General features: G+C 43.7%; 1 protein-coding gene across 3 annotated transcripts in view; it reads left to right on the top strand.

The window, feature by feature from the left end:
- LOC119854521 (transmembrane protease serine 11D-like) overlaps nt 1-27,915 on the top strand; it is a 48,228-nt gene that overhangs the window by 13,298 nt on the left and 7,015 nt on the right. For all 3 annotated transcript variants that reach the window (XM_043513634.1, XM_043513633.1, XM_043513632.1), the window contains exons 4-5: nt 18,895-18,962; nt 23,305-23,468. In XM_043513634.1, the coding sequence (XP_043369569.1) occupies nt 18,895-18,962; nt 23,305-23,468 (232 nt within the window). The remainder of the gene's footprint in view (nt 1-18,894; nt 18,963-23,304; nt 23,469-27,915) is intronic.

Genomic DNA, 27,915 nt, shown 5'->3' with positions numbered 1-27,915 from the left:
ATGGCTAGGCAGCAGTTCTGCAGAAAAGGACCTAGAGCTTACAGTGGACAAGAAGCTGGATAGGAGTCAACAGTGTGCTCTTCTTGCTAAGAAGGCCAATGGCATTTTGGGATGTATAAGTAGGGGCATTGCCAGCAGATCGAGGGACATAATCGTTCCCCTCTCCAACATTGGTGAGGCCTCATCTGGAGTACTGTGTCCAGTTTTGGGCCCCACACTACAAGAAGGATGTGGAAAAATTGGAAAATGTCCAGCGGAGTGCAACAAAAATGATTAGGGGACTGGAACACATAACTTATGAGGAGAGGCTGAGGGAACTGGGATTGTTTAGTCTGCGGAAGAGAATAAGGACGGGGGATTTGATAGCTGCTTTCAACCCCCTGAAAAGGGGTTTCCAAAGAGGATGGATCTAGCCTGTTCACAGTGGTAGCAGATGACAGAACGAGGAGTAATGGTCTCAAGTTGCAGTGGGGGAGGTTTAGGTTGGATATTAGGAAAAACATTTTCACTAGGAGGGTGGTGAAGCACTGGAATAGGTTACCTAGGGAGGTGGTGGAATCTCCTTCCTTAGAGGCTTTTAAGGTTAGGCTTGACAACACCCTGGCTGGGATGATTTAGTTGGGGATTGGCCCTGCTTTGAGCAGGGGGTTGGACTAGATGACCTCCTGAGGTCCCTTCCAACCCTGATATTCTATGACATAAGCCACTTACCTTGCCACTCTGTCTCTCTCTCGTCTATTTAGATGAGATCGTTGGGACTGGACCTCTACTGCAATCAGAATGAAAATACACTTTAGTAATTCAACGAGTCCCCTGATTGGGTCAGCAAGGCACCTAATCTTGATCCCATTTGCTGTTTGATTCTCTCCATGCAGGGGGAAATGTATTACAGCGTCTGGGCCTGCAAGGTGCTGAGAGTCCTAGCTGTCAACGACAGCTTTACTGGGAGCTGAGGGCACTCAGCCCCTGGCAGCTTTGAGCCCTTTTCCAGTCCCTTTGATATGCTGCATTGGGTAACAACTCTATTGATAGCACGGGATAGGCATCAGTTGACTGGCTATCCCTCATAGAGGAACGATGGAAATAGATACGTACTGCACCTGGAAGAGAAAATAAGAAAGGAAATTGCACTTCTCTGCTGGTGATAATTGCAGAGTTCAATCCTTTGCAGCAATAAGCAAGCAATTGTGCTCATGTCTTTTATTCCTCACGACATGATGCTTGTCTCTCTCACCTTCTGTTCAGTGACCTTGCCTAGCTGTTCACACCAGGGCAATCGGCACTTCCCACCCTCCCAGTGCTACTCAGTCATTTACTGAGGGCTGTGCAACATAGTCACTTCAACATGTAAACTATGGAAAGCATCCTGCCTTAGGAGACAGAGCCCTGGCTTGGGAGTCCCGGGTTGTATTCCTGGCTCTGCCAATGACCAGCTCAGCTGTATGACCTTGTCCGAGTCACTGCTCTTCTCCGTGCATCTATTTCCCCTTCCACCCTGTGTCTGTCTTGAGACCTGAGATTGCAAGTGTTTCAATGTGAGAACTGTCTCTTACTCTGTTTGTACAGCACCTTGCACAACAGGCCTTGAATTTAGTTGGGGCTTCAGATGCTACTATAAACACCTACATATGTGTGGGGCTTTCACATGTGTGAGAATCAGAGAATTTGGTGGTGGGGGGGGGGAAATCCTCCACAAATTGAAAGAATCATGTTATTTCCTGGATTAATTTTATTTGACGAGCAATACATTCATTGTTAGATGTATTATCGGCTGAACAGTATTCGTGCTGCTCTAATAAAGACACCGAGGAGCACACCAGCTTTTCTGGAGCCACTCCTATGATCTTCTTTCCCAAGAGCTGTCCTTGCCTCATAGGTGAACTTCTCTGCAGGTGGCTTGAGCTCCTCATCTCCCTTGGACCTGACTCGCTCCATGGTGCACTCTTGTCCATTACCACAGAAACATTACCTGTTGTAAAACATCCACCTTGCTTTCTAGCTCTCGCCCAACAAAAAAAATTGTACCATTTCTTCTTCCCCTCCTCTTTTTTTTTTTTTTAATCTCAGCTGTTCTATCCAGAAAGGATGAATGGAATGTATTCAGACTGCCTTCTTAAAATTGCCATTGGCAATTTAGAAAACAACTCGGTATATAAATGAATAATGATACTCTTATTGGATCTAATCCTGCTCCTTCATGAAACCAATGGCAAAACTCCAGCTGACGTAACTGAGAGAGAGAATCAAGGCTGTCTGTGGTATTTGAAGCAGTTCCTCTACTCTGGGGCAGTTCTAGGAAAAAACATTTCCACTACTCATGAGATTCCTCCTAATTCAGCCCAATCTGCTCCAGACAATTCAAATCATTCTTATTAATTGGCAGTTTTCTCAACTTGCCACCATTTCAATCCAAAGGATTTTCACCTGTTTGTTAAAATCCAGCTTCCTGTCCGTTTGTTGTTCCTGTTTCCTAATTAATCTGGATTTACTCGAATCCCTCTGGGTTCAGAAGTGTTTTAACAGCCCTAAGCCTCCCCATTGCCATTAATCACAGGGATGCTCTGTAGATAAATGCAGTATGTTTCATAATGATAAACATGGTGAGCAAAAGTGAATCATCCCTAGCAATCTGATGCACTCAAACCACCTGTTGTGCAACTCCTGGCAGTCTCTCCCTGCTCCGATCCTTGTCTGAATAGGCTTCCTTTGTCCAGACTCAGAACAGGTCAGAGACGAGTGTTTAGAGAGCTGGTAGAATATTTTGGACCCACACTCCAATACCTTCCCTGGGAGCAGCTGCGTACACATTTGTACTCGGTGCAGCTTTGGCATGGGACACTGTCACAGCAAGAATGAATAACACTTCCTGCTTCCTTATCTCCTTGAAGGCCGACGGGAGGGTCGGAAATCATTCCAGAGTGCTGATAAACTTGGTGCACCAATCAACACCCAACAACTGACGGGAATGTCTGGCAAACATATTCCCGGGATGATGCTGGGAGCTGGAGGAAATGGGGAAGGAGATGATGAAAGGTTTCTGCTTCCCGGCTTGCTTACCCCGAGTGGACCTTAGAGTTCCCTTAGAACTCTCTGAGAGAGCAAGATGTTAGCCTGGGGTCCTGATCCAATCTCCTCTGAGGTTGTGTTGTTCTGGCTAGCTTGAAAAGTTGACTTCTCTTCCCTTCCCACTGTAAAATACACTTAATCAGATCTTCTCCTCCTGTATGTGGTATCTAGGGAGCCAAGGTGCAGGGACAGGGGGTTCATGATTTCTGATGCCCCCACCCCCAATCTTATATTATAGTGGATCCCCTTACAACCCAGCTGATCTCCTCCTAGACTCCTCAGAGAACGTTTCTTCTCTGCTGGCTTTTCTGCCTCCACTCCCTGGAAACCAACAGTTCCTGCCTTTCCCCATGTCAGATTTTAGTTCAGTTTCCACTGCCCCCAACCAAATCAATCTGTTTTCCCTTAGTCCTCCCAGAGGCCAGCTTCCCGTCCTGCTCAATAATAACCTCAGTGGGGGTGCACAGCTGTAGTGCTAGCCTCAGTTCTATCCTGATCCAGCCACTGAAGGGCTGCACATCTGTAGTGATTACCGTGGCTCACCCTGGTAGGGCTCACCCTGGTAGGGATCCCTCAGCTATCCACGCAGTGGCTTAGCTGGGTGACCTCCACCTCTAGCAGTGGTACTGCAGAGCCCCAAGTATGAAGAGGACTGCAGGGGTGGAGCTTTCTTTTTGAGATGGCTTGAAAATCCCCACTTTCAGAGACCTCTTCCTCTGCCATGGGCCTGGCCAGGTCCGTCCCTTCAAGGCCTCCTGCATTAAATTTAAACCTCTCCTCCAGCCTTGTCCCATCCCTTATCTCCCACAACTCTCCTGCCGGTGTGTGGTGTTTAGCCGGCTCCTGGCTGGGTGGGCTGTGGTGGTGGAGGTGCCAGTGGCAGTGTGGCTCCAGAGCAAACTGTGTGGCCAAAGGAGAAGTGTGGAGAGGCCAGATCTCTGCACAAATGCCCCAAGAGTTGTGGGATGGAACTGGATTTCCCCAAGAAATCTCTGCCTCTGAAGGTTTGCAAGTCCGCCCCTCCTTCCTTCATGATGATCTGAAAACCACCCCCACTTCCCATCTGACTGCGTGCCAGTAGGGGGGGGTATATGAATCAGTACATCATGTATAAAACTTGTAGGTTTCCTTTCAGATGGAAGGTGCTAGATGCATAGATATGAAGGCCAGAAGGGTCTATGATGATCATCTAGAATGACCTCCTGTAAAACACAGGCCATGGGATTTCAGCCAGTTATTCTTGAACCTAGCCCATATCTTGAGGTTGATCAAAAGCATCTTCTTTACAAAGACATCTAATCTTGAATTAAAGACTTCAAGTGGTGGAGAATCCACCACTTCCTTAAGTATAGAAGTTTAGGATAGACTTGCTTCAATGAATATCACTCCTGAAATATAATACCTGAGTATGTCTGAGGACAAATTAATGTGGGTTTGCAGATAATACCTTGTCAGAGCATCAAATCCAGTTACTTCTCTACCAAATATTGTAAAGGCATTTAAAAACAATGGAAAATTATTGTTAAAAATTTAGAAAGGCTATAAGAAAAATATTGTAGAGCATGCAATACAAAACTTTTATTGTCAATGGGAAATTATTACAAAATGGATTGCAGGGAAAATGGTCAGTTTTGAAATGAACTACATTGAAGTGGCTGTCTTGGAACTGGTTATATCCAAGGATTTCTGGATTAGATTACCTGAATGATGTGGGACAGATTCTGTCCTCATTTACACCTGTGCTACTTGATTAGAGGGACATGTTTAACTGTGACAAGGTGGGTGAGATGATATCTTGTATTGGACCAACTTCTGTCAGTGAAAGAGACAAGCTTTTGAGCTACACAGAGTTAAAGTCCAGAAAAGGTACTCCAAGCAGCACAGTTCCTCACATAGAAGTATTTGCAGAACTCCATGGAGCAAAGATGTTTTCTACTCTTGATTTGCAGACCTCATACTACCAGGTTATGTTGCATGAAGATAGCAGAGACCTCACAGCATTTATTACATGAGGGACTATTTTGTTTTTAAATGTGTTCCATATGGTCTCGCATCTTCCCCAAGTGCCTTCCAAAAGTCGTTGATTCTGAAGAATCAACATGGAGTTCAATGCTATCTGGATGATATCATGTTTGGAAATACTTCTGAGGAGTATGACAATAAACTGCAGTCTGTACTAAACTGCATCAGCAAAGAAGGCCTCAAGCTCAATAGATCCAAATGCAAATTTAGACAAACTGAACTCTCCTTTCTGGGGCATACAATTTCACAGGCTGGACTAAAACCTGATCCAGATCATATCCTGGCAATTTCAAATGCTGCTCCTCCTCCAACAGACTTGCAAACCTTATGTTCCTTCTTGGGTCTTACCTCCTGGTATGCAAAATTCATTCCCAATTATGCTTCTGTCATTGAACCGTTACAAGAATTATGATGGAAAAGTTCAACCTTAGTGTGGATAACGGATGCACAAGCTAGTTTCAAAACTGGAAAAACTTGATTGTAGTCCAGTACTTGCACTATTCACTCCTGCATTACCCACAATTGTAACTACTGATGCTTCTGATTATGGACTTGGGGCTGTCCTCACACAACTTCATGAGGACAACACAGAGGACTGTTGCATTTGCTTCAAGGACACTAAGTAATGCTGAGACGAAATATTCTACCATCAAAAAAGAAGCACTTGCTTGTGTCTGGGCTACTGAAAAATAGAGAGCTTACCTGTGGAGCTGCACGTTCAAGTTGCGCACAGATCACAGCCCTTTGACGTTGCTCACCATGAAAGGACTGGGAAGAGCAGGATATCATATTGCTAGATTGTCTGCAAGACTTCTTTCAGTTATGAACTGGAATAATAAGCCTGGAAACCAAAATGTGGTAGCTGATTGCCTTTCTCGACTGCCTTTGCCTTCACCAAATGTCCCACCAAAGGATGAGGATGTAGTAGTTGCGCTTATTACAAGCAATCTTACTGCAGTTACAAAACAACTTCAAGCCACTTGTTCAGCATGTCCAATTCAACAAAAACTATGGGAATTTCCGACAGATGGCCCAATAACCCTAAAAACCTTGACCCAGTTTCGCTGCCTTATTTTCAGGGATGGACTATTAAACTGAAGCAATCATAAAATCCTGTGTCACTTGCCAAATGCATAAGACAGCAGTGACACATACCCCTCCATTACAACCTGTTCATCTTCCTGAATCTGCATGGGGGGGAAAAAGTGACAATTGACATTGTAGGACTCTTTGATACTGCTCCAAGTGACTGCTATTATGCCATCACTTTAATAGACTATTTCAGTAAATGGCCTGAGGTAGCATTTGCGTCGCAAATCTCGTCTGCTACAGTTAACTAAGTTCCTCTCTTCAGTTTTTAGCAGGGAAGGTAACACCAAAGAACTGGTTTCAGATAATGGTAGTCAATTTACTTCCCTGGAGTTTGAAACTTTTCTCGCAGAGAGGGACATTTTACACAGAAGGTTGTCCCTATATTACTCTCAAGCCAATGGGGAAATCTAACAGTATTTTTTTTTTAACAGAAGTTTGCAAACGGCTAAACTGGAAAGGCAATTGTGGATAACCTTCACTACTGATTTCTTGCAAGCGTATTGGGCTACATGACATGCCACAACACAAAGATCACCCTCAGAGTTACTGCATGGGAAACAGATGATGAATACTAAACTGAACATTGCTGGATTATTAAAGGCACGACCTGATGCCCCAACTGAGGATGATGTGAGGAAAAACAGTTGAACAGAACCAAGCAAAGTCTCTAAGGCTTTCACAGACAAGTGGCGGGGTGCTAAGGAAGCAAAGTTTGAGTGTGGTTCCTTCGTTAGAATATGAAAACCTGGAATTTTACACAAAGGGGACCATAAATTCACAGCTCCTCTTAAAAATCATAGAGAAGGAGGGACCTTACACCTATCGACTTTCTGATGGGCGGGTATGGAATGCTTCTTATCTTGCATCTGCCTAGGCACCAAAAGGAGATTATGCCAACACCCAGTCTGCATTGGATGACTTCACTGTAGTATCAACACAACAAGACGTTGCACTGGAATCGGGGCTTCAGAGACAGCCCATCAGACCCAGACGACCACCTGTCTGGACTAGAGACTGTTATATAGTATCTACAGTGTTTTCAGTGTAATATTTCTGCCAACAGTATAGTGTCTTGTTTCATATTTGTTCCTGTAGTTTAGAACAATGTTTGTTTTAATTAGTTTCCTAAGAGAGGAGGGAATATGGTGTTTAGATACTGCTTCTAATTATTAGAACTGGGAGCACTGGCTGTTGGGAGTCTGAAAGGACAGGAAACAGAAGGGGGGAAGTTGAGGAGGCAGAATGAGAGCTACCGAAGGTGCAGCAGCAACTTGGTAAAGAGGTTTCCACTCTAATTTAAAGTCCTGTTGAAGTTTGTTAGTACCTTGCCTGGTTGCTACAACACAAACAAAGGAATCCATTGCTTTATGGAACTCATGCTTTTTAGGACCTTATGAATTAAAATCACCACCTATGTATTCCCATGGCTTTAAAGAACAGAAGGCAGGAAAAAACTTGACTGCATGGAATTCCAGGGCCAACAGCTAGCTGAAAAGCCAGTACAAACAAGTGTTCTTGTAAGGTACTTTAAGTGCTTTGCTGGATCCAGGTCCTTAATGTGAGTTGTTTGTCAGTGGAACCACTTGCAGGCTTAAACTGAAGAATGTGCTTTGCTGGATCTGTGCCTTATTGTGCCCAGGTTTTGGCTTAGGCATACATACAGCAGGAGTAGATCCCATGGAGCTGGCTATGGAGATCTTCCTGGAGCACCAGCTTCCAGGAGCTTTCCCTTTGGGACAGGGTGATGGAGTATACCCAGTGTCTGCAATGGTGATGGTGGAGAAGGGGGAGGTGATGTACAGGGTGGTGGGAATCACATATTGTGAAGAGTGTAGTTGGAGCTGTGTCAGTCCCAGGATATTAGAGAGACAAGGTGGGTGAGGTCGTATCTTTTCTTGGACCAACTTCTGTTGGTGAGAGAGACAAGCTTTCAAGCCACACAGAGCTCTCCTCCAGGTCTGGGAAAGGCACTCGGAGCTGAAGAGCTCTGTGGCTCAAAAGCTTGTCTCTCACCAGCAGAAGTTGATCCAGTAAAAGATATGACCTCACCCACCCTGTGTCATACCTTCCTCCCAATACTAGAGAGAGTCCAAAGGTGTCTGAACTGGAATAATTTATAGAGGAAGGAGGTCTAAGGAAGAGTGGTGTAAAGCAGAGGCCTACTTTACCATATGCCTGTTTGTACCCTCCTGCTACTGCTTGTCCTTCTACAGCTCTCGCTTCCATCCCCTTAGTGGGTGAGTTACACCTGTGAGACCCAAACTGAGTTGGCCAAATTATAAAACCAGCTACTGTGTGAGAGGGAGTAAATTACACATTGTGAAGTGGGCATGAGTCTCGGCAAGCCGGGCTTGGTTTAATTTACATGTTGAAAGGGCTGGAAAAAGGTGTGAATTAGACATGGTCTCTCCCGCCCTAACTCCCCTCTGAATATGACCCACTTTTCTAAAACTTGGGCTTAAGTCATTTCAGCCATTCTAGTTGGTGGCCAACATTTGACCTTTGCCTGGAAATGGATTTGCAGTGAGGGCAGCGTATGATCCACTGGGGAAATATGCTTCCTCCATTTGCCTCACTCAGAAGGCAAGTATTGTAGCTACATTCTGCACTAGCCAAAGCTTTCAAAGGGCCATCAAGGCTAGTCCTAGGCAGGGGGTCTTGCAATATCAAGTCCCCAGCAATGTGGTGGTCCTATTTTTATTAAGTTTCATAAAGTAATGGGACAATATTTTTAAATATAGTTCCCTAAAGTTAGGTTCCTATGGTCGTATTTAGACAGGTGCTGGGTGCTCAGGTTACTTAGATACCTAAATGAGGACTTAGAAGTGGACCAGTCAAAATGGTTTATTCAAAGATTTTTTTTTCCTACTAACATGGTCTTTTTTTGTTTTGCTGAAGATTTGGGCTTTAAAAATGTGCATATCCTGAAAAACTGAACTTTCTAGCTTTCTAAATAAACATTTTCTTTTAATTTAGGATTTCTTCCCCTTCTCCAGCCTTTCTTGCCTTTTGCCTCTTTTCCCTTTTCTATTTTACCATTGGAAAAACACTGCATGTGTTAGTTTATATTTTTTCATTACACAAATAGAAGTTCTACTTTTTTCTTGATGCCTAAATTTCAACAAAAATTTTTGTGGAAGGGAGAGGATTTCCCCCCTGAGATACACATACCATTTTTCGACAAGCTTTGCTTAAGCACCCTAACGTTAGCTAACTGAATAGTTCTTGTTTCTCCAAAAACATGGCTACTAATTTGTTTTGTCACAATGAGGGCTCCCTCTAGAGGTGAAAATGCTATGCTACATGTTTCAGAGTAGCAGCCGTGTTAGTCTGTATCTGCAAAAAAACCAGGAGTACCTGTGGTACCTTAGATTAACAAATTTATTTGAGCATAAGCGTTCCTGGCATGTGTTACTCAAATGTGACAAAAGAGTATCCTGTTGACTCCTGCACACAGCATGGAGCTAGACTTGAATTATAACCCCAAACAGCAAAACCAAATGCCTCCCTGCAGCTCAGCTACCCAGGGAAATGTGGCTGAACAATGGAGGAAGTTGGCATGATTGATTTATTTAGCTGTTGAGTTGGAGGTTTATAATACACTCAACTTTCAGTATAAAGCTGTAGGATATAACAGTTGTGGTTTTAGAGACTGGATGCACACTGTACCCTAAGAAAGACAGTAACATGCAAAAGGCATCATTTCTTTATTTGTGTCTTAAGTTCATTCAGTATTTGGGAAGGTACTTGAATATATGCTTAAAGTTAAGCACATGCTTAAGTGTCATTGAAGTCCATGGAACATACACATGTTTAAAGTTAAGCATGTGTTAAGGTGCTTTTCTCAAATGAGATGCTGTACCGAATCAGGGCCTTGGTCAGTTACCTGTGTTTATATAGGTCTCTCACTTAGCAACAGGGAAGAGAAAAATGTGATTTAGGTCAGAGTTAGCAGATCCAGTGTAGTATCTGAAACTACTTAATTTTTTTTTGTAGTTGACATGATTTCAAGTTGACTGTTTTCCTTTAACTAAAGCAGTGTATATATCTCCAAAACTGCAAATATATGCCCAATGTTTGCCTTCGTTTATAGTTCTTTGCAATTTCTTCTTCTTCCTTTTTTTTTTTAATGGAAAGTACTTTTCCTGATATCTATACCAACTGTTTTTTCATTTTCCTCTTGGGTTATCAGGGTGCAAGATGTAATAAACATTCCCTTGCATATAAGAGAGCCTGGGGAAAAGGTATCAGGAAGGATCTTTTTGCAAAAAAGGGCAAAAGCAGGTCATTTGCCTGCAGGTCTAATGGATGCCCCAAGTGCAGCCATTGGACTGTTCACTGGAGCAGGGTCCCAAGTCAGTAGTGAGAAGAGGAAAGACTAGAAAGAAACTTTTTGGAACCGACCTGAGGCTCTGTTCCAGACATGTGATACAGAAGCCCCTGCCAATGTATGGCTAGAAAAGATGCACAAGAAACCCAGGTATAAGTAGAGACAGAAAAAGTAAAATAAGCTAAATTGCATGAAGAGCAATTACCAATAAATTGGGATATCAGATCTGGAGTGTATGATTGATTGATTGAAATGGAATCTTATCTTGGTTACCCAGCTGTAAATCCAGAGTCATTCCACTGACTCAAAGAAAATTAAATCAATGGAATGACTCTGGATTTACACTGGTATCACTGAGATCAGAATCTGACCCTCATAAAAGCCTTAAGCGGTCCATAATTGATATCCCAAGAGGTAGTTGTTTAAAACATACCATCAATAGGGGGTGGGGGGAGAATCAAACAAAAAACCATTCATGTGTGAATTATGATTTTTTTCAAACCCTCTCAACTAGACCACATCAAAATGAATCCTCCCAGGGATACTGAAAACCACTCTTCTCCAGCGGGCTATTTCCCTCCCAAACTTCAGTTTCTCACTTGCACCTGCTCTGGAGCTTCAGCTGTTCAAAAAACAAAATGCAAAATGTTTTTATAAAGGGGAAAGTGCAGTTAAAAACAACCCTCTCCTTGTTCTCCAAAGTGTCTGTCTGACCCATTTCTTTCAGAATTTGTGAAAACATTCATTGGCCCAGAAAACTTCAGCTGCAGGGTGAAAGTTTTAGAAAGTTAGTTTGAACAACTGAAAGCAGGGAATAGGAATGGAAAACTTGGGTGACATTAACTGTGGCTGCCACTAGTACTACTGCTGTTATGAAGCTATAATGCAATGAAGCGTCTGTCAAATTGGTTGCATTAGGGATAAAGATCATAGTTGTTTAAATCCTGAAGTAAAATTCCCTCTTCAAGAATTAACATACTTGATTAGTGTTTCGTCCTCAATGGCTGACACAATCAAGGAAGCATCCAGATGAACTCTTTACAGCAGTGCACAATCGGATTATACCTGCCTGCAGCATTTCTTTGGGAGTCTCTCCCATTTGATTTCTGACATGCTTGTGATCTCCTTTGTGCATAGTCTGAGTGAGGACTACTCTTTCCTGCCTTTTCAATTAGGAGAGGTGCAGGCCCCCTCTCCCCGCCCCCGATGGACCATCCTGAGCTCCTTTTTTGAAAAGGTAACAGATTTTTTTAGATAAAGGAAATGCAGTGGATCTAATTTACCTAGATTTCAGTAAGGCGTTTGATACCGTGCCACATGGGGAATTATTAGTTAAATTGGAGAAGATGGGGATCAATATGAACATCAAAAGGTGGATAAGGAATTGGTTAAAGGGGAGGCTGCAACAGGTCCTACTGAAAGGCGAACTGTCAGGCTGGAGGGAGGTTACCAGTGGAGTTCCTCAGGGATTGGTTTTGGGACCAATCTTATTTAATCTTTTTGTTACTGACCTTGGCACAAAAAGTGGGAGTGTGCTAATAAAGTTTGCAGACGATACAAAGCTGGGAGGTATTGCCAATTCAGAGAAGGATCGGGATATTATACAGGAGGATCTGGATGACCTTGTAAACTGGAGTAATAGTAATAGGATGAAATTTAATAGTGAGAAGTGTAAGGTTATGCATTTAGGGATTAATAACAAGAATTTTAGTTATAAGCTGGGGCCGCATCAATTAGAAGTAACGGAAGAGGAGAAGGACCTTGGAGTATTGGTTGATCATAGGATGACTATGAGCTGCCAATGTGATATGGCTGTGAAAAAAGCTAATGTGGTTTTGGGATGCATCAGGAGAGGCATTTCCAGTAGGGATAAGGAGGTTTTAGTACCGTTATACAAGGCACTGGTGAGACCTCACCTAGAATACTGTGTGCAGTTCTGGTCTCCCATGTTTAGAAAGGATGAATTCAAACTGGAGCAGGTACAGAGAAGGGCTACTAGGATGATCCGAGGAATGGAAAACTTGTCTTATGAAAGGAGACTCAAGGAGCTTGGCTTGTTTAGCCTAACTAAAAGAAGGTTGAGGGGAGATATGATTGCTCTCTATAAATATATCAGAGGGATAAATACAGGAGAGGGAGAGGAATTATTTAAGCTTAGCACCAATGTGGACACAAGAACAAATGGGTATAAACTGGCCACCAGGAAGTTTAGACTTGAAATTAGATGAAGAGGAGTGAAGTTTTTGAATAGCCTTCCAAGGGAAGCAGTGGGGGCAAAAGATCTATCTGGTTTTAAGATTCTACTTGATAAGTTTATGGAGGAGATGGTATGATGGGATAATGGGATTTTGGTAATTAATTGATCTTTAAATATTTAGTGTAAATAGGCCTAATCCCCTGAGATGGGATATTAGATGGATGGGATCTGACTTACCCAGGAAACTTTCTGTAGTATCTGGCTGGTGACTCTTGCCCATATGCTCAGGGTTTAGCTGATTGCCATATTTGGGGTCGGAAAGGAATTTTCCTCCAGGGCAGACTGGAAGAGGCCCTAGAGGTTTTTCGCCTTCCTCTGTAGCATGGGGCACAGGTCACTTGCTGGAGGATTCTCTGCTCCTTGAAGTCTTTAAGCCACGATTTGAGGACTTCAGTAGCTCAGACGTAGGAGTGGGTGGGTGAGGTTCTGTGGCCTGCGTTGTGCAGGAGGTCAGACTAGATCAGAATGGTCCCTTCTGACCTTAGTATCTAAGAATCCTACACTAGTTTGTGTTTATCTGAGTTCTGCTGAGAATGTTCTCTATTTCTAGGCTGCCTGAAGCCCACAAATTGTTGCTGTCACCCTCTTTTCCTCCATTTTGTTTGCTTAAGGCAAATGGTGTTGCTGTGGAGTCATTACTGGCTGGCATTACCAGTGTCTCAATTAGTAAAGGGGGGTGTATCTGTTTCCAGAAAGTATGCAGAGGTCCCTCCTCACTCAAGGATCCATCAGCTGATGCCAAAATGCTTTCCCATTACCACCCAGCCTCCATCTTCTCAAAGAGAAAGTGATTGAGGAGGTCACCAGCTCAATCCTGGCTTAAGACATTGCATTGGAGTGGAGAACTCACTTGTCAGACTTCCAGATAATCTGCTCCTGGCTACAGCTCTTGAGCAGTTCCTCACTGAGACCTCTCAGATGATTTTGATGCATCCACCATGGTAAGATACCTTGGCAAATAAGAGGCCTTGCTGAGATGTCTGGAGCTGTTCTCTGAGATGGAAGCTAATCAATGGGGTTGGCCACCCATGTGTCAGCAATAAGGTATTTAAAATGGAATGTTCCTGAACAGGTTTCTGTAGACACGTAACCTCTTGGGGCATGTCTACACAGCAGTTGGGAAGCATGCTCCCAGCTGCAGTGTAGATTGTCCTCAGTACCATGATGATGCCCAGCTACACTGTAGACCTCTGCCCAGTCCATAGCCCATGGTGACGACATCAATGCACATCCTTCTCACTATGGGGAGCGTTTCATTCCCTTCTCTTGTGATCCCTTTTGCTCCCCCTTATAAATTGGATCCATTTGTTTGTATGTGTTTGTAAAATGTCACCCTCTTAAACTTTTTATTATTTATTATGTTGCAAGGGTATATATTCTTTTGTATAGTACACAGTGAAATGGAAGCTATTGTGTGTGTGTAACATTTATAATATTTTCAATTTAAAAGCTATAAAGAAAGCAATTGAACCAAATGACTAGTTACATTTTATAGTGATATGGGGGGAAAAAAGTCTCAGAACAAGCTCTAGATCCAAAGGAACCAATAGGGTACAAAAGAACAGTTTCTGAACCCGAATGTGGAATAAATCTATCTGACACTGGTTGGAGATATAGGAGCCAATGTTTGGAAGTCAATAGGACTTGTGCTCCTGAGTCATTTGGGTGCTTTTGAAAATCTCACCCACGTAGTTCAGTGGGTTTTGGCAAACTTCCCAAAGGCAGGTTCCTAGCCTTTTTGCCACATCCTTAGGAATTTCCTTTAACACCTTTTTGGAGTGTTTCATTAGACATTAACAGAGTTATTAGAAGGAAGAACTAGTACTGATGTCTTGATGTAATTCTTAAAGGAGGAAAATTAGTGATAACATTCAATGTGAGGGGAAAATGCCCTTTCACATTCAAGTGTGGAATTACACAAACGAGAGACAGAAATCCAGTACTGGCCTTACTTGCTTACATTGATTGCTCAGGTTTGAAATGTCCATGTCTATCATAATCAGGAAAGGAACTAGGACATCCTGGGTATGTCTGGATCTTCTGTACGATGCAAAACAATGATTCATCCCCTATCTATATTGGCAAGTCACAGATTTCCTGATCAGTGTTTTCAGATAATGCTCCAGAATGGGGTGTGCGGGGGATGTGGGGAGAGTGGAGCTGAGCATGTTAGGAGTCCAAACTACCCAAAGCCAAAGGAATTGTCCAAGCTGTCAGAAACAGAGGCAAGAAAAAAAGGATAATAAGGAGGCGCCATATCTGGCAGTATCGACATGTAGAAGCGCTCTGAAAGGCTGATGAGGCTTTCCCAGTACAGTTGGCAGTGATTCTGCCAGCTGGGAGTTGATGGCTTGTAAATAGATGGACAAAAGCTGAGAGAAAATATCTATAGTTCTAGACGTGTGTAAAGTCTTTGAACTCGATCCTCATCTGGCGTGAATCAGCACTGCTTCTGTCTTCAGTGGAGCAGTCCTGATTTACACCAGCTGAGGATCTGGACCTAACCTCTGCAGCAAGGCTCCCAGGTGTCTGTGCCGAATTCTGCATCAACCTCAGACCGACTCAGGATGGAGGGGTTTATGGAATCTGATATGAAAGCAAGTAATCCAATCTGTGCAATTTTCCCTGCACCATTTATTGTATCAAATTTGAGATATTCTATGCTGACCCCAGGTTTTCAGTTGACAGCAGATGGCAGTTTTTGTTAACGACAGGGTAGAAGGGGTCTAGGTGGGAACCTGGAGGTCTGGATAGCTACACAAGAGATGGTATTAGTTATTAGGGGCACTTGGAAGGAGTGGGGAAGATTTAGGATTTGGACAGCCTGGAGGAGATTGAGGGCTCTGGCAGCAGGGAGGAGATGTTTTTCTCTTTTCTCATTGACAGGAAAAGAGATGATCTGACATATTTTGGAGGGATTAAATTCCTAGCTCCCTACCCCCGCAACACGTGACAGTATACGGCTAACCCATTGCTATTAGTCACTGTATTATTGGTATTGCGTAGGCACCAAGCGATTGCACCCAAGACTGAAGCTCCATGGTGCAGGGCACTGTACAAACACTTAGCAAGAGAGGCCCTGCCCTACAGAGCTTACAAAGTGTAGGATCCGCCATTACATGCAACAAAGCTGGCTCAGCACCTTAGCTGCATGTTTCTGCTAACACGATCAGCAATGAAACAGTTAACATGTTAAAGGTTTTCTTTCCAACCATAAGGGCAAGAAACATAATTAGTCAAAAGTGAACGTTTAGTTTATAGGGCCCAATTCTGCAGCAGTGGGATGGCTCCGTGGGGCAAAAAGAAAAAATCCTCGGGCTGCAGAATTGCAGGAAATGCAGCCTCTTGCTATATATGCAAATCCATCCTCCATTTAAACTGTGGTGACAACCAGCTGATGAACTGCAGAGCTATGTGATAAAGTGCATTTAGCATACACCTTCAATTGCCTCACCTGTGTACTAATCCACCTCCCACTGAACTACTTCTAACATTCCAAACCCCTGAGCAACTTCAAACAGCTGCCACTAAAAAAATAAAACAACTAAAAAACCTGCCAGAAAGTGTTTCTCATCTTTCCCCCAAATGTGCAGTTTTCACCTCAAAACTATGCTGGCTGAGTACAGGCACTATTCAGGCCTGCACCAATGTCAGATTTAGTGTCTGATAGTTCATGACAATTCAGCTAGGAACAGGAGCTTTATATCCCTGAGTAGGAAAGATCCCCAGCTTTCCAGGGGGGGCACATAGCACTTGTTTCTAGACCTGAAAGGTTCCAAGATATCAGACTTTTAAATGTTCTTTTTGTTCGTTGTTCTTTTTCTCTCCTTTGGTGGGCTGTACAGTTAGACATGGTTCCAAGCTAAGACAGGGTTTAGCTTGGAAGGCTAAAAGATATGAAAAAAATCTTTAATAATACAGTCTTAAAACTCTGTGAAGCATTTGTAAAGCAGTTTTTCTGTAATATATGTGGAGAATACATAGTGGTATGAAGGCTTTATTGGTACTCGTGTGATGACCTGCATAGATGAGTTGAGACGCTAGATTTATGGTTTGTACAATCATCTGTAACCCACTAACAATGCCCCCCAGCCAAGCTGTCTATTCCCCCCCTCCCTTTCTCCCCATGATGTGAGGGGTATTAACAGACCACCTCACCTAAATGAGGCCTTGAAATATGTGTTAACTGCATATGCTAAACAATCTGATCCACCTTGCATTTTGCTGTGATGCTGGGAGTATCTTTCCCAGACCTGAAGAAGATCTCTGTATGGCTTGAAAGCTTGTTTCTCTCATCAACAGAAGTTGGTTCAATAAAAAAATATTATCTCCCTGACTGTTTCTCTCTCCTATCCTGGGACCAACACGGCTACAACAGCACTTCACAGCTGACTGATGGCTTTGCCACTTCTGGGTAAATGCAGTGATCCTGAACTCTTGCTGATCAAACTTTTGTATCAGGCCACATTGTAATATGTGCGCTCACGCGCTCTTGGGCCGGTCTTACGCTACTTCCCTTTTCAACCCGACAGGGCCCAAATGTAGGATTCAATGTGTGACAAACACCAGCAAACATCACATTTTGTGGGATTGTTTCCTTTAGTGTAAATAAACCTCTGATTGTAAATAGTTTTTGACAATAAAAATGAAGGGGCAGCAGGTTGGTGTGGAAGGCAGGGACATTGTGTGTGGGGAGGGCATCTGACTGAAATCAATGGGAGTTTGGCCACTGCTTTCAGTGGGAGCTGGAGAGGCTATTCTTTCAGGACAGTCATTTGTGTGTGTGTGTGGTCCTGTTGGGATCCGGGATCCAGGAAGCTCGCCCACTACGAAAGGACCTCCCCCAGCCTAAGGGGAGGATCCACAGGTCCGGCTTTCCAAATAATTGCCGGGGACAATAATGAGATAACAGGAAGGGGAGTGAGATCACAGGGCTAAACGAAGGGAACGGACGGGGCCACTGAGCAGAGAACCCCGGACAGCGCCCGCTGCTCCTCGAGGGTGTCAAGGGAGCCAGCGGACGCCGCCCAGAGGAACTCCGCCCGGATGCGTGAACGGACTGAGGAGCAGAAATAGGCCCCACAGTCACAGGAAACCCCATGGGCCAGCCTCCTTTCCCGGGTTTGGAGATGGCCATTTTGGCCAGGGCTAGGAGGAGGTTGACAAGGAGGTCCCTAGAATGCTGAAGGCCCTTTTCCCTCTGAGCTGAGAAGGGGTTGCCTCAGGTCAACTAGGGACACCTGAGTCCAGTTAAGGGCTGCCTGTGACCTTTACAACATCCCTCTTCTGGTGAGAGAGGAGGAGAGGTGAGGGACAAGCTGCAGCAGGGAGAAGAAAAAACCAGAAGGAAGAGGGAAGGCTGCTCTCCTCCCTTTAAAGGAAACAGCGGAACTAGGGACTGGCACCCAGAGGCCAGCATAATGGGATGACGCCCCCGAAAAGGGGCAGGGAAAGATATTCCCTTGTTGTGTTCCAAGTTTCTTTCTTTCTTTCTTTGGCTGAAGTACAGCTTGGGCTTGCCCTGAGGGCCCCCCCCCCCCCGCCCCCCGTACGCACTGGAAAATAAAACCCGAGCGAGGAATAAAAACTCTCCGGAGTGGGACCGATTTATTCCAGGACCCCCGCCCCCATGGCCAGAGTGGGAGCGTTGAGCCCAGCGAAGTAAAGGAGGGGCCTTGCTGCACTTGCATGTTAAGGGTCAGGTAAACACAGTTCAGTCCTTGTAAAGGCACTCTGTATGGCAAACTGATCTTAGGAGGCAAGGCTTGCGTGGATTGCAGCACTGTGTGTGATATAGGAGAGACTTGCATGTATCTAAGAGCCAGGGGACAGCAGGGGGATGGTACTGCAATCACTGGGAATTTTTAAATCAAGATCGGATGTTTTTCTAGAAGATCTGCTCTAGTCCAGTCAGGAATAGGTTCCAGGAAGTCCTGTGGCCTGTGTTCTATGGGAATATCGAACGCTTGCTTCTGGTTTTTTATCTATGAACTTGTGAATTGTTACATGAGGAGGCAGCAGGCCTATAGCCGGATACCGTTATAACAGAGTGCCTCGTAAACACACACACTCCATTTACACTGAGTATTTTTAACTGTTTTCTTTTTCCTCCCCTTTCTTTCAACAGATAGACAAGACATTTCAGAATTCCATTCTAAGAAAAAAATATATCCGGTCACGTGTTATCAGACTGAGGTATGTAAAATTACAGCCAGGAAATCCAGGAAAAGATATAACAGGGTGTTCATCCTGCCCCAACATCCTGTTCCAGCTCAGACTATCCTGCTGAATAGCCAGTTGTGAGGCCCCCCCAATCCTATGGTGATTGCTGTTGCCTGCTAACCCTTGCTCCAGTGGGGTTCCTCGCTGGTGCAGGGGTCTGGCCACACAGAGCTCATTGCAGCACTGTGGCCTTGGGTAGTATGGAGAACAGTCTAGCTGATAGTCCACCATTACTATGCCTGGAGTTCCAAGCGTACGATCAGAGTTGCTGGAGGAATTGGAGGGATAATGCTTACACTTCTGGAAGTCGATCCTGAAAGCGCAGTTCATGATGGTCTTTTGATCTTCGGTTAAACAAGGCAGGAATATAATCTGCTAACCACTAAACCTCGTTTGAATTGGTTGGTTGTGGCCTGTAGATGACGGAGAAGATTGGTGAAATTTCTGTACACCAAAACTAGGTGCCTTGTTTTGCTGGGGTCTGCAGTAGGCACTAGCTCATACTGCAAGCACACCACTGAGCTGTCCAAAACTGAATGGGAGAGAGTCAAACCTTTATTCCTTCATTATAATGTAGAATTTTATTTTTCATTTTCAGTTCTCTCCTTAAAGTGTACTACAAGGTCTAGGCGCCTGGGCAGTAACAATATTGCACTCACTCACATGTACTAAACCCTCAAGACAAACCAAAGCTACTTCATGATCGTATTGGTGTGGGTGGGTCCCTCCTTATATCTCCAGTCTTTGTTACCGTCCTGCCTCAGGCCTCGATCCTGGAGGCCACATCAGCGGTTTGAACTCCAGTACTCATTTGTGTTTATCCTGGAGGTTCTTTGGGGCAGGGCAGTAGTTTGTAATTTGGCCAGGAAGTGCCATGCCTCTTTGTGGTGCACTATAAATCATACCAATGCTCATGACTTACTGAGAGCGGAGACACGTCCCCTTTCTCAGAGTGTTTGGCTCTGGATCTTTTAATGTACGTTTCCTGGGGTGTAAGGTGGAGCTGTTAAGAACATAACATAAGAATGGCCATACTGTGTCAGACTAAAGGTCCATCCAGCCCAGTATCCTGTCTACCAACAGTGGCCAATGCCAGGTGCCCCAGAGGGGGTGAACTTAACAGGTAATGATCTAGTGATCTCTCTCCTGCCATCCATCTCCACTCTCTGACAAACAGAGGCTAGGGACACCATTCCTTACCCATCCTGGCTAATAGCCATTAATGGACTTAACCTCCATGAATTTATCCAGTTCTCTTTTAAATCCTGTTATAGTCCTAGCCTTCACAAACTCCTCAGGCAAGGAGTTCCACAGGTTGACTGTACGCTGTGTAAAGAAGAACATCCTTTTATTTGTTTTAAAACCTACTACCCATTAATTTCATTTGGTGGCCCCTAGTTCTTATATTATGGGAACAAGTAAATAACTTTTCCTTATTCACTTTCTCCACACCATTCATGATTTTGTATTCCTCTATTCATATCCTCCGCTAAAAAATCCTAGCCTCTTTAATCTTTCCTCATATGGGACCCGTTAATGCCCGTATATCTTTTTTGAGACAAGGGGACCACATCTGTATGCAGTATTCAAGATGTGGGCGTACCATGGATTTATATAAATCCATTCTGAAAATTTACCATTTATTCCTACCCTTTGTTCCCTGTCTTTCAACCAGTTCTCAATCCATGAAACGATCTTCCCTCTTATCCCATGACAACTTAATTTACGAAAGAGCCTTTGGTGAGGGACCTTGTGAAAGGCTTTCTGGAAATCTAAGTACACTAATTCTAAGTCCACTGGATCCCCCTTGCCCACATGTTTGTTGATCCCCCTCAAAGAACTCTAATAGATTAGTAAAACATAATCTCCCTTTTCAGAAACCATGTTGACTTTTGCACAACAATTTATGTTGTTCTATGTGTCTGACAATTTTATTCTTTACTATTGTTTCAACTAATTTGCCCAGTACTGACATTAGACTTACCAGTCTATAATTGCCAGGATCACCTCTAGAGCCTAATGGTACCTATCTCAATGATTGAAGAGGTGTGCCTGCAAGAATTGACCATAATTTCTGTGTGGTTCAGCACAGGAAGTAGGGGTGGGGAAGGAAGAGGAAAAATGCAGTGTGACACGTGTGATAAGATAATCACTTGATGATAATAATAACCCTGAGGCTGATGCTAAACAAAACAGCTTGCTGGAAAGGACATTTATAGCTATGGGATCTAGATTGGGGCAGGGACCATGTGACTGTAAAATGCCTGGTGCCTTTTGAGTGGTTACTGTTGTATAAAGTAATGGGTTTCTCCATTGCCCAGCACTAGCAGATAACAGGAAAACCCAATTCTGGTTTTGAGAAGTGTTCTACTTGTTGCAGATTGTCATCGTGAGGCCGATTCAGTGAATTCTGTATAAGCCGTTTGAATCATGTTTGTTTTAAAATGTATTTCCCTTTTCTGTCAATTATTTATTTATATTAAAGTAGCACTTCGAAGCCCTAGTCTTGGACCAGGACCCCATTGTGCTGGGCACTGTGATGGCCAAGATGTCACAGAATTATCAGAAGCTCTCTCTTTTCCAATCAGCTTCTCCTTGCAGTCTGAGTCATATAGTGATACTAAAACACAAAGCTTGTGTATCACAATTCATGTACAGAATCCAATGTGAAGTAACTGATGTCACCAACTGTGGGCTGCGTCATCACTTAATGAATTGGGAAGGAAGAAGAGGCTGAGTGGAAAGGAGAGAGTCTCTTGACTCACCCTCTCTTAATTGGTCAGCAGTCATAGGAAAGTATATACACAAAGAGCATGTAGGAATAAAAGAGTTACCACACTGGATTAGACCTATGAGGTAGGTAGTTCAATACTCTGCCTCTAGCAATAGCTAGTAACTAATAAATAATGATAATGAACAAATTCAGTCCTTGTATAACTTTCCTACTTTCAATGGAGTCTATACCTGGGATCCTTTGCTGTGAATTTAGCCTTCACCGTTGTTCATATGTGGAGGAGTTTCTTCCTAATCCTCTCAAGTGATGAGTTTATACCCTGGGGAATAAGTTTTGAGTACTTTACTCAGTGAGCTAGTTTCCACACTAACAAAGATCATGTACATATCAGATCAAAATTATCCTATTCATTCTAAAATCTAGCCACAATATTAGTCTGGCAGAACACTGATGTTATTAAAGTTACATTACATGTCTAAATGTTGGCTGGATTAAACCTGTGGTTCTTTAGCATTAACTCATTACTCTTGCCTTTTCCCAGTCTTAAAAAGACCACTGCAATAGTCATTGCAAGTTACAGAGGTGTCTGTATGTAGAACCAGTTATCCACCCGTTCTTCTTAATGATACTGTTACGTTGTTAAAGGCCCCTTATGGGGAGTTGGGGGGAACTTTGCAGTTGTAACTAAAGTGGACCCTTGATTTGTTGGAGAATTTCAGTGATTACTATGACAGGTTTCAGAGTAGCAGCCGTGTTAGTCCGTATTCGCAAAAGGAAAAGGAGTACTTGTGGCACCTTAGAGACTAACAAATTTATTAGAGCATAAGCTTTCGTGAGCTACAGCTCACTTCAAAATGCATCCGATGAAGTGAGCTGTAGCTCACGAAAGCTTATGCTCTAATAAATTTGTTAGTCTCTAAGGTGCCACAAGTACTCCTTTTCTTTTAGTGATTACTATGTGATTTCTGCAGTCCTAGACCAGTCCAGGGTTCCTAGGCAGAGACACTGAACTCAGCATTATCTCCATCCAAGTCTGGGGTGGCAGAATGGTTTTAGTCAGCCCCTCCCCTTCTGCACAGGTTTCCCCTTTGCTAAAGCCTGTAGATTCCTTTATTTGTGAGTTACTGGGGCCCGGACTTTCAAAGCTGGGCGCCTAAAATTAGCCCCTAATACCATATCTAGGCTGCTGGCACCTACACTAATTGTCTGATGTTTTCAGAATTGCTGAGCCTCCACCTATTGAAATCAAGGGGAGCTGCAGGTGACCAGGTTATTTGGGTGCCCAATACAGAATGAGTGACCCATCTCTAGGCACCCAGGGTTGGGAATTTTGGCCTGGCTGCCCATTCATAAGAAGGGCTGCTTCTCCCTGGGTGTAGCTTTCTTGCATAAATCCGTTTAGTCACAATGTCCTGGCACCTGCTCAGATTTTTCAGCACTTCCCTCTCACTTTACACAACCTATGGCAATCCACATAATCCCTTAAATTAACTTGAAATGACTGTTGGATCTAATGAAAAGTAGGATGTGTAGGAAGAGAGAAGCAGATAAGTCACTTACGTGTGTCTTGTTGGTTTGCAGCCCTGACACTGGTGGAGTGGTGGCACAGGTTGTGCTCACATTCCTTTTCTCCGCCACTGATAACAAAGCAGCATTACTGGGAAAAGTCAATAGTGTCCTACAGAAGAAACTGAATAAATATTCTGGGCCTGTGCGAATAGATCTTGCATCTTCTACCATCTCAGGTAAGTGTCTCGTGGCTCTGTTTTGCTCTTGGTTTGTTCTTTGTGCTTTGCCTCTCTTTGTATAATGCACATTATTTTGCATCGTAAATGTGAGTTGTTTCTTTTATATATCTTTTCTCAGTGGAACTCTGGGTGAAAGTCATCCCTGTGCCTAGGGTTAGAATAAAGCCTGTGTGCCCTTAAGCCTTCTTATTAGTGCTTAAGGGGGCCTTCAGTGGGCCACATGCTTTGTGCTGGCCTTTTCTGCACAGGGAGGATGAATTTCACCCCTAGGGCAATGCTGGTAGCTGTGGGAATGGACAGCCCTAGTTGGTACTGCTGAACTGCAGCCAGCAGCAAAACAAATAGCATGCTCCTTGGCTTCCAGGGCTCTTTGCTTCTTCCCTTAACCTTCCAAACTTGACATGGTGGGAGCATCTGAAAACACTTTCCAGCTGTGTTGCCATGTATGGGTCAGGCTCTAAAACATCCTTCCTGACCTCCTTTCTGGGGTTGTTTTGTTTTTTTTGCGTGCGTTTCCCATCATTCCTCCATCAAACCCAGTGAATGTTTCCATTTATTTTAAAAACTTCAGCACTGTCATTTTGGTATGGTAAATGTTACAGAACTGTCACTTCAAGGATCAGTTCCCTCTGTGTGCTGCTGCCCAGTTAGGAAACTTTCATGCAGATTTACGGCTTTTGTTTTGCATATGAATAGGCGAGCTTCACTTAGTCTCTCTTCCTTTGGAGGTGGGGGTTGGTTTAGACTATCCAAGGGTAAATAGATTCATAGATACTAAGATCAGAAGGGACCATTCTAGTCCAACCTCCTGCACAGCGCAGGCCACAGAATCTCACCCACCCACTCCTACGAAAAACCTCACCTATGTCTGAGCTATTGAAGTCCTCAAATCGTGGTTTAAAGACTTCAAGGAGCAGAGAAGCCTCCAGCAAGTGACCCGTGCCCCGTGCTACAGAGGAAGGCGAAAAGCCTCCAGGGCCTCTCCAATCTGCCCTGGAGGAAAATTCCTTCCCGACCCCAAATATGGCGATCAGCTAAACCCTGAGCATATGGGCAAGATTCACCAGCCAGATACTACAGAAAATTCTTTCCTGGGTAAGTCAGATCCCATCCATCTAATATCCCATCTCAGGGGATTAGTCCTATTTACCCTGAATATTTAAAGATCAATTACTTACCAAAATCCCATTATCCCATCATACCATCTCCTCCATAAACTAATCGAGTAGAATCTTAAAACCAGATAAATCTTTTGCCCTCACCGCTTCCCTTGGAAGGCTATTCCAAAACTTCACTCCTCTGATGGTTAGAAACCTTCGTCTAATTTCAAGTCTAAACTTCCTGGTGGCCAGTTTATACCCACAAATAAATAGCTGGACAGAAAGAAGTAAACACCTGCACCTTTCTTCTTGCTCCACCCCTAAGGCGCACGCAATCCTCCCTGAGATGATATTATACACTCCTGGGCGTTGTATTACCTGTTTTCCCATAACAGTGTATTTAGACTATCTGTTACAGATAAGTGCAGGCCAGACGGATATGTTGAAATTTCAAGATCAGTGCTGACAGTGCAGGAGCATTTAGTCAGACTCCATGTTTGCTGTATCCAGGGTTTCTCCCAGTCACAGATGACTGCAAGCTGCCCCTCCTTCCTTATCTCAGCTCTTGTAATGGATGGGCTACCTTGCAGGAATGGAGTAAGACCCAAACGTGAGCTGGCTCATGCCAAGTGTTTCCTCAAGATCGAGCCACTTGTAACCTGTGATGTGGAGAAGTGGAAGACTCCACTGGTTAAAAATCAGACCGATCACCCTCCACCAGTGAGCTTTGTAGCAAAAGTTCTGCTTTGTATTATTATTTATTATTCCTATTCCAGCAATGCCTACAGATCCCATTCAGTGATCAGGGCTCCATTGTGCTAGAATGTGTATAAACAAAAAAAACCTAAAGTCCCTGACCCAGAAAACTCACCATCTGGGATTTCAGCCATATGCAGCAGGTGAACAATGTGACAGATGGTGATGGAAGGGGATGAGGGCGGACTAGGTAACCGGAGAGAGAGAAATTTGCATAAATTAGAAGTCTCAGTGGTCTCCGCAGTTGTGGGAGGCTGCCAGCCTATCTGACGGCAGGGAGGAGTCATTTGCAGGTTTAAGGCAGAGGTAGGTTCTAAGAGGGATTTTAGATGAGCACAAGGTGCTGGCTTTGTGAGTTTTGTTAGTGAGTTCTCACACTTCAGGAGCTGCAGAGGGGAAAGCACAGTGGTTGCCTGATCAGCTGTGTATAATCAGAATCTAGTAAATGATAGGAATTAGATAAAATGATGCAAAAGCTTTGTTTTTCTAATCGACAGATGCATCATGGCCAGGACTGTTAAGATACTATAATTGCTTGCAGTAACTCACTAGTTAAATGGAATCAGATTGTTCATTAAATACTCTATTATAGTAAGATGATGTCTCAGAATAGGTTTTATCAAGTTATCTGATTACTTATAAGATGAGAAGTACTGCGGCTAATCTTTGTGTTGCTTTTTCTTGTCTACCCTGATCTGAATGTGAAACAATGATGACAGCATAGTTCTAGTACTCCATACAATGTGCAGTTTACATATGTGATGCAAAGACAATGTAAACATAAAACAATGCCCTGCTCTTTCTGGGAAAGAATAATAAGAGATTCCATTTGGGATCCACGCCTCAGCAAGTAAATAGATTTTAAGCAGTTCTAACAATCCGTTAGAGCGACAGATGGACTTATCCGAGCCTTCCAGACCTAAGTATCTCTGTGCTTTGTAGCAAGCTAGGTGATCTGGAATGTTCGCACCCAGATCCAAATGTTTTCTGTTTCGGCATTATCCCTGCAACAGGCAGAAGTGAAATCCTTCAACTGAACTTTGGGGTGTCTGGGAGTCCTAAGGAGGATCTCAGGTTTGCAGTTCAGACCTAACTATTTCAAACAACATGTAACACAAAGTGCCCTATCCAGCATCAACCTTTAGAACAAAAAGGACAAGTAAATTCTAAGGGCACCAAGCTTTTGCCCAGGTTATGAGGTATCCTTACCAACTTCTGCCTCATTCCATCTTGTTTCTTGTGGTCCTTACAAAACATAAGGGTATTCCTATGCATATTCTTAATGGCTTCTTAAAGCCATCATAGACCCTTTCACTGTATGTCATTTACCAAAAGCCTGTGGGTTTGTGTCATAATATGTAAAAAAGCATCACTAAGTGGCTGAATCCTTATTGAAAATCCAGGTCAGGTAATCATTTGCATGGCACACTAGGAGGTTCCAATAGGGAGAATGAGTAAACCTTCCTCCTAGTATCTAATCAACTTGTTGTTCAACACCATGTCTCAGCTTGTACTTGGTTCAAAACTAGTGATGCTGGGGAGCAGCTGGAACAGAGTGCCCGTGAGTCTGGTGCCCCGTCAGTGATCCTGCAGCCATGATCAAGGGTAGCTTTGCAAAGCTGGGGTGAAAATTCACCAGCTCAGGCCTAACATTTGGTTTGCCCTCCCATACCAGAGTGGTGGAGATAGATCTGTTGGGAAGATTGACAGTATTGTGCTAGTCTGTTGACAACAAAAAGACCTTACACCAAGTCTGCCAGGAAATCAGAATTTTGCAAAGCTGAAAAAAGGGACAAATACAGCAGGTGTCTGTTTTTTTCTCATCATTACACACTGGAAAGGAAATAGTATTGACAGAGAGATCTGCAGAAACACATTAGTTTTGGTAGATAATATACTGAAGATACTGCCATTATACTTAATAATTTGTAATTGTATTTAATATTTCTGCAGCAGAAAGATAATGGTGTCTTTGTACACCAAACACAGTAGAAAATACAGAGATGTCTGGAATCTCTCATCTACTTCTGTGAGCTCCTGGGAGATGTTCTAAAGCTTCCTGTCTCTTCTCAATATTATGTCTGCTTCTTCCCAGGTGCAGCTGGAAGCCAGTCAAGCCCGTATTCTTTTGTGGGCTCCAAGTAGGCTGCAGTAGCTTATAGTACAAGTTCTCCTGGAAGAGAAAGTAGGTCCTATTTTCACCAGATAATAATAAGGCAGCAGGAGGGGAAGACAGCAATGATAGGTGCCTTAGAAACATCTGAGGTAATAGATTCATTCTCCTACTGACAATTGGTGTGGAGAGGGACGTGAATCATGGCCCAATATCTTCTTCCTTTGCAGAACTGGTACCAGAGGAGAAGGCATACATGGCCTAATTTCTTTCCTTTCCTCCCACCCTTTCTCAATCAGCAGGATTAGAAGGGGAAGCAATTCACAGCCTGATCCCTTCCCCGCTACAGCTAGGGGACCAAAAAGGAAGGCAATAACCAGCCCATTTCCCCCACTCTGCCAGCTTGTGGGCCTTGCCAAGTGCAAAGCTGGCTATTTGCTTCTGTCTGGGGGAAAAAAAAAAAAACTAGTTGGAA

This window comes from Dermochelys coriacea, chromosome 4, assembly GCF_009764565.3.
Source record: "Dermochelys coriacea isolate rDerCor1 chromosome 4, rDerCor1.pri.v4, whole genome shotgun sequence".
Classification (NCBI taxonomy): domain Eukaryota; kingdom Metazoa; phylum Chordata; order Testudines; family Dermochelyidae; genus Dermochelys; species Dermochelys coriacea.
The sequence above is the reverse complement of the archived record's forward strand: the minus strand, read 5'-3'. Positions and strand labels throughout refer to the sequence as shown.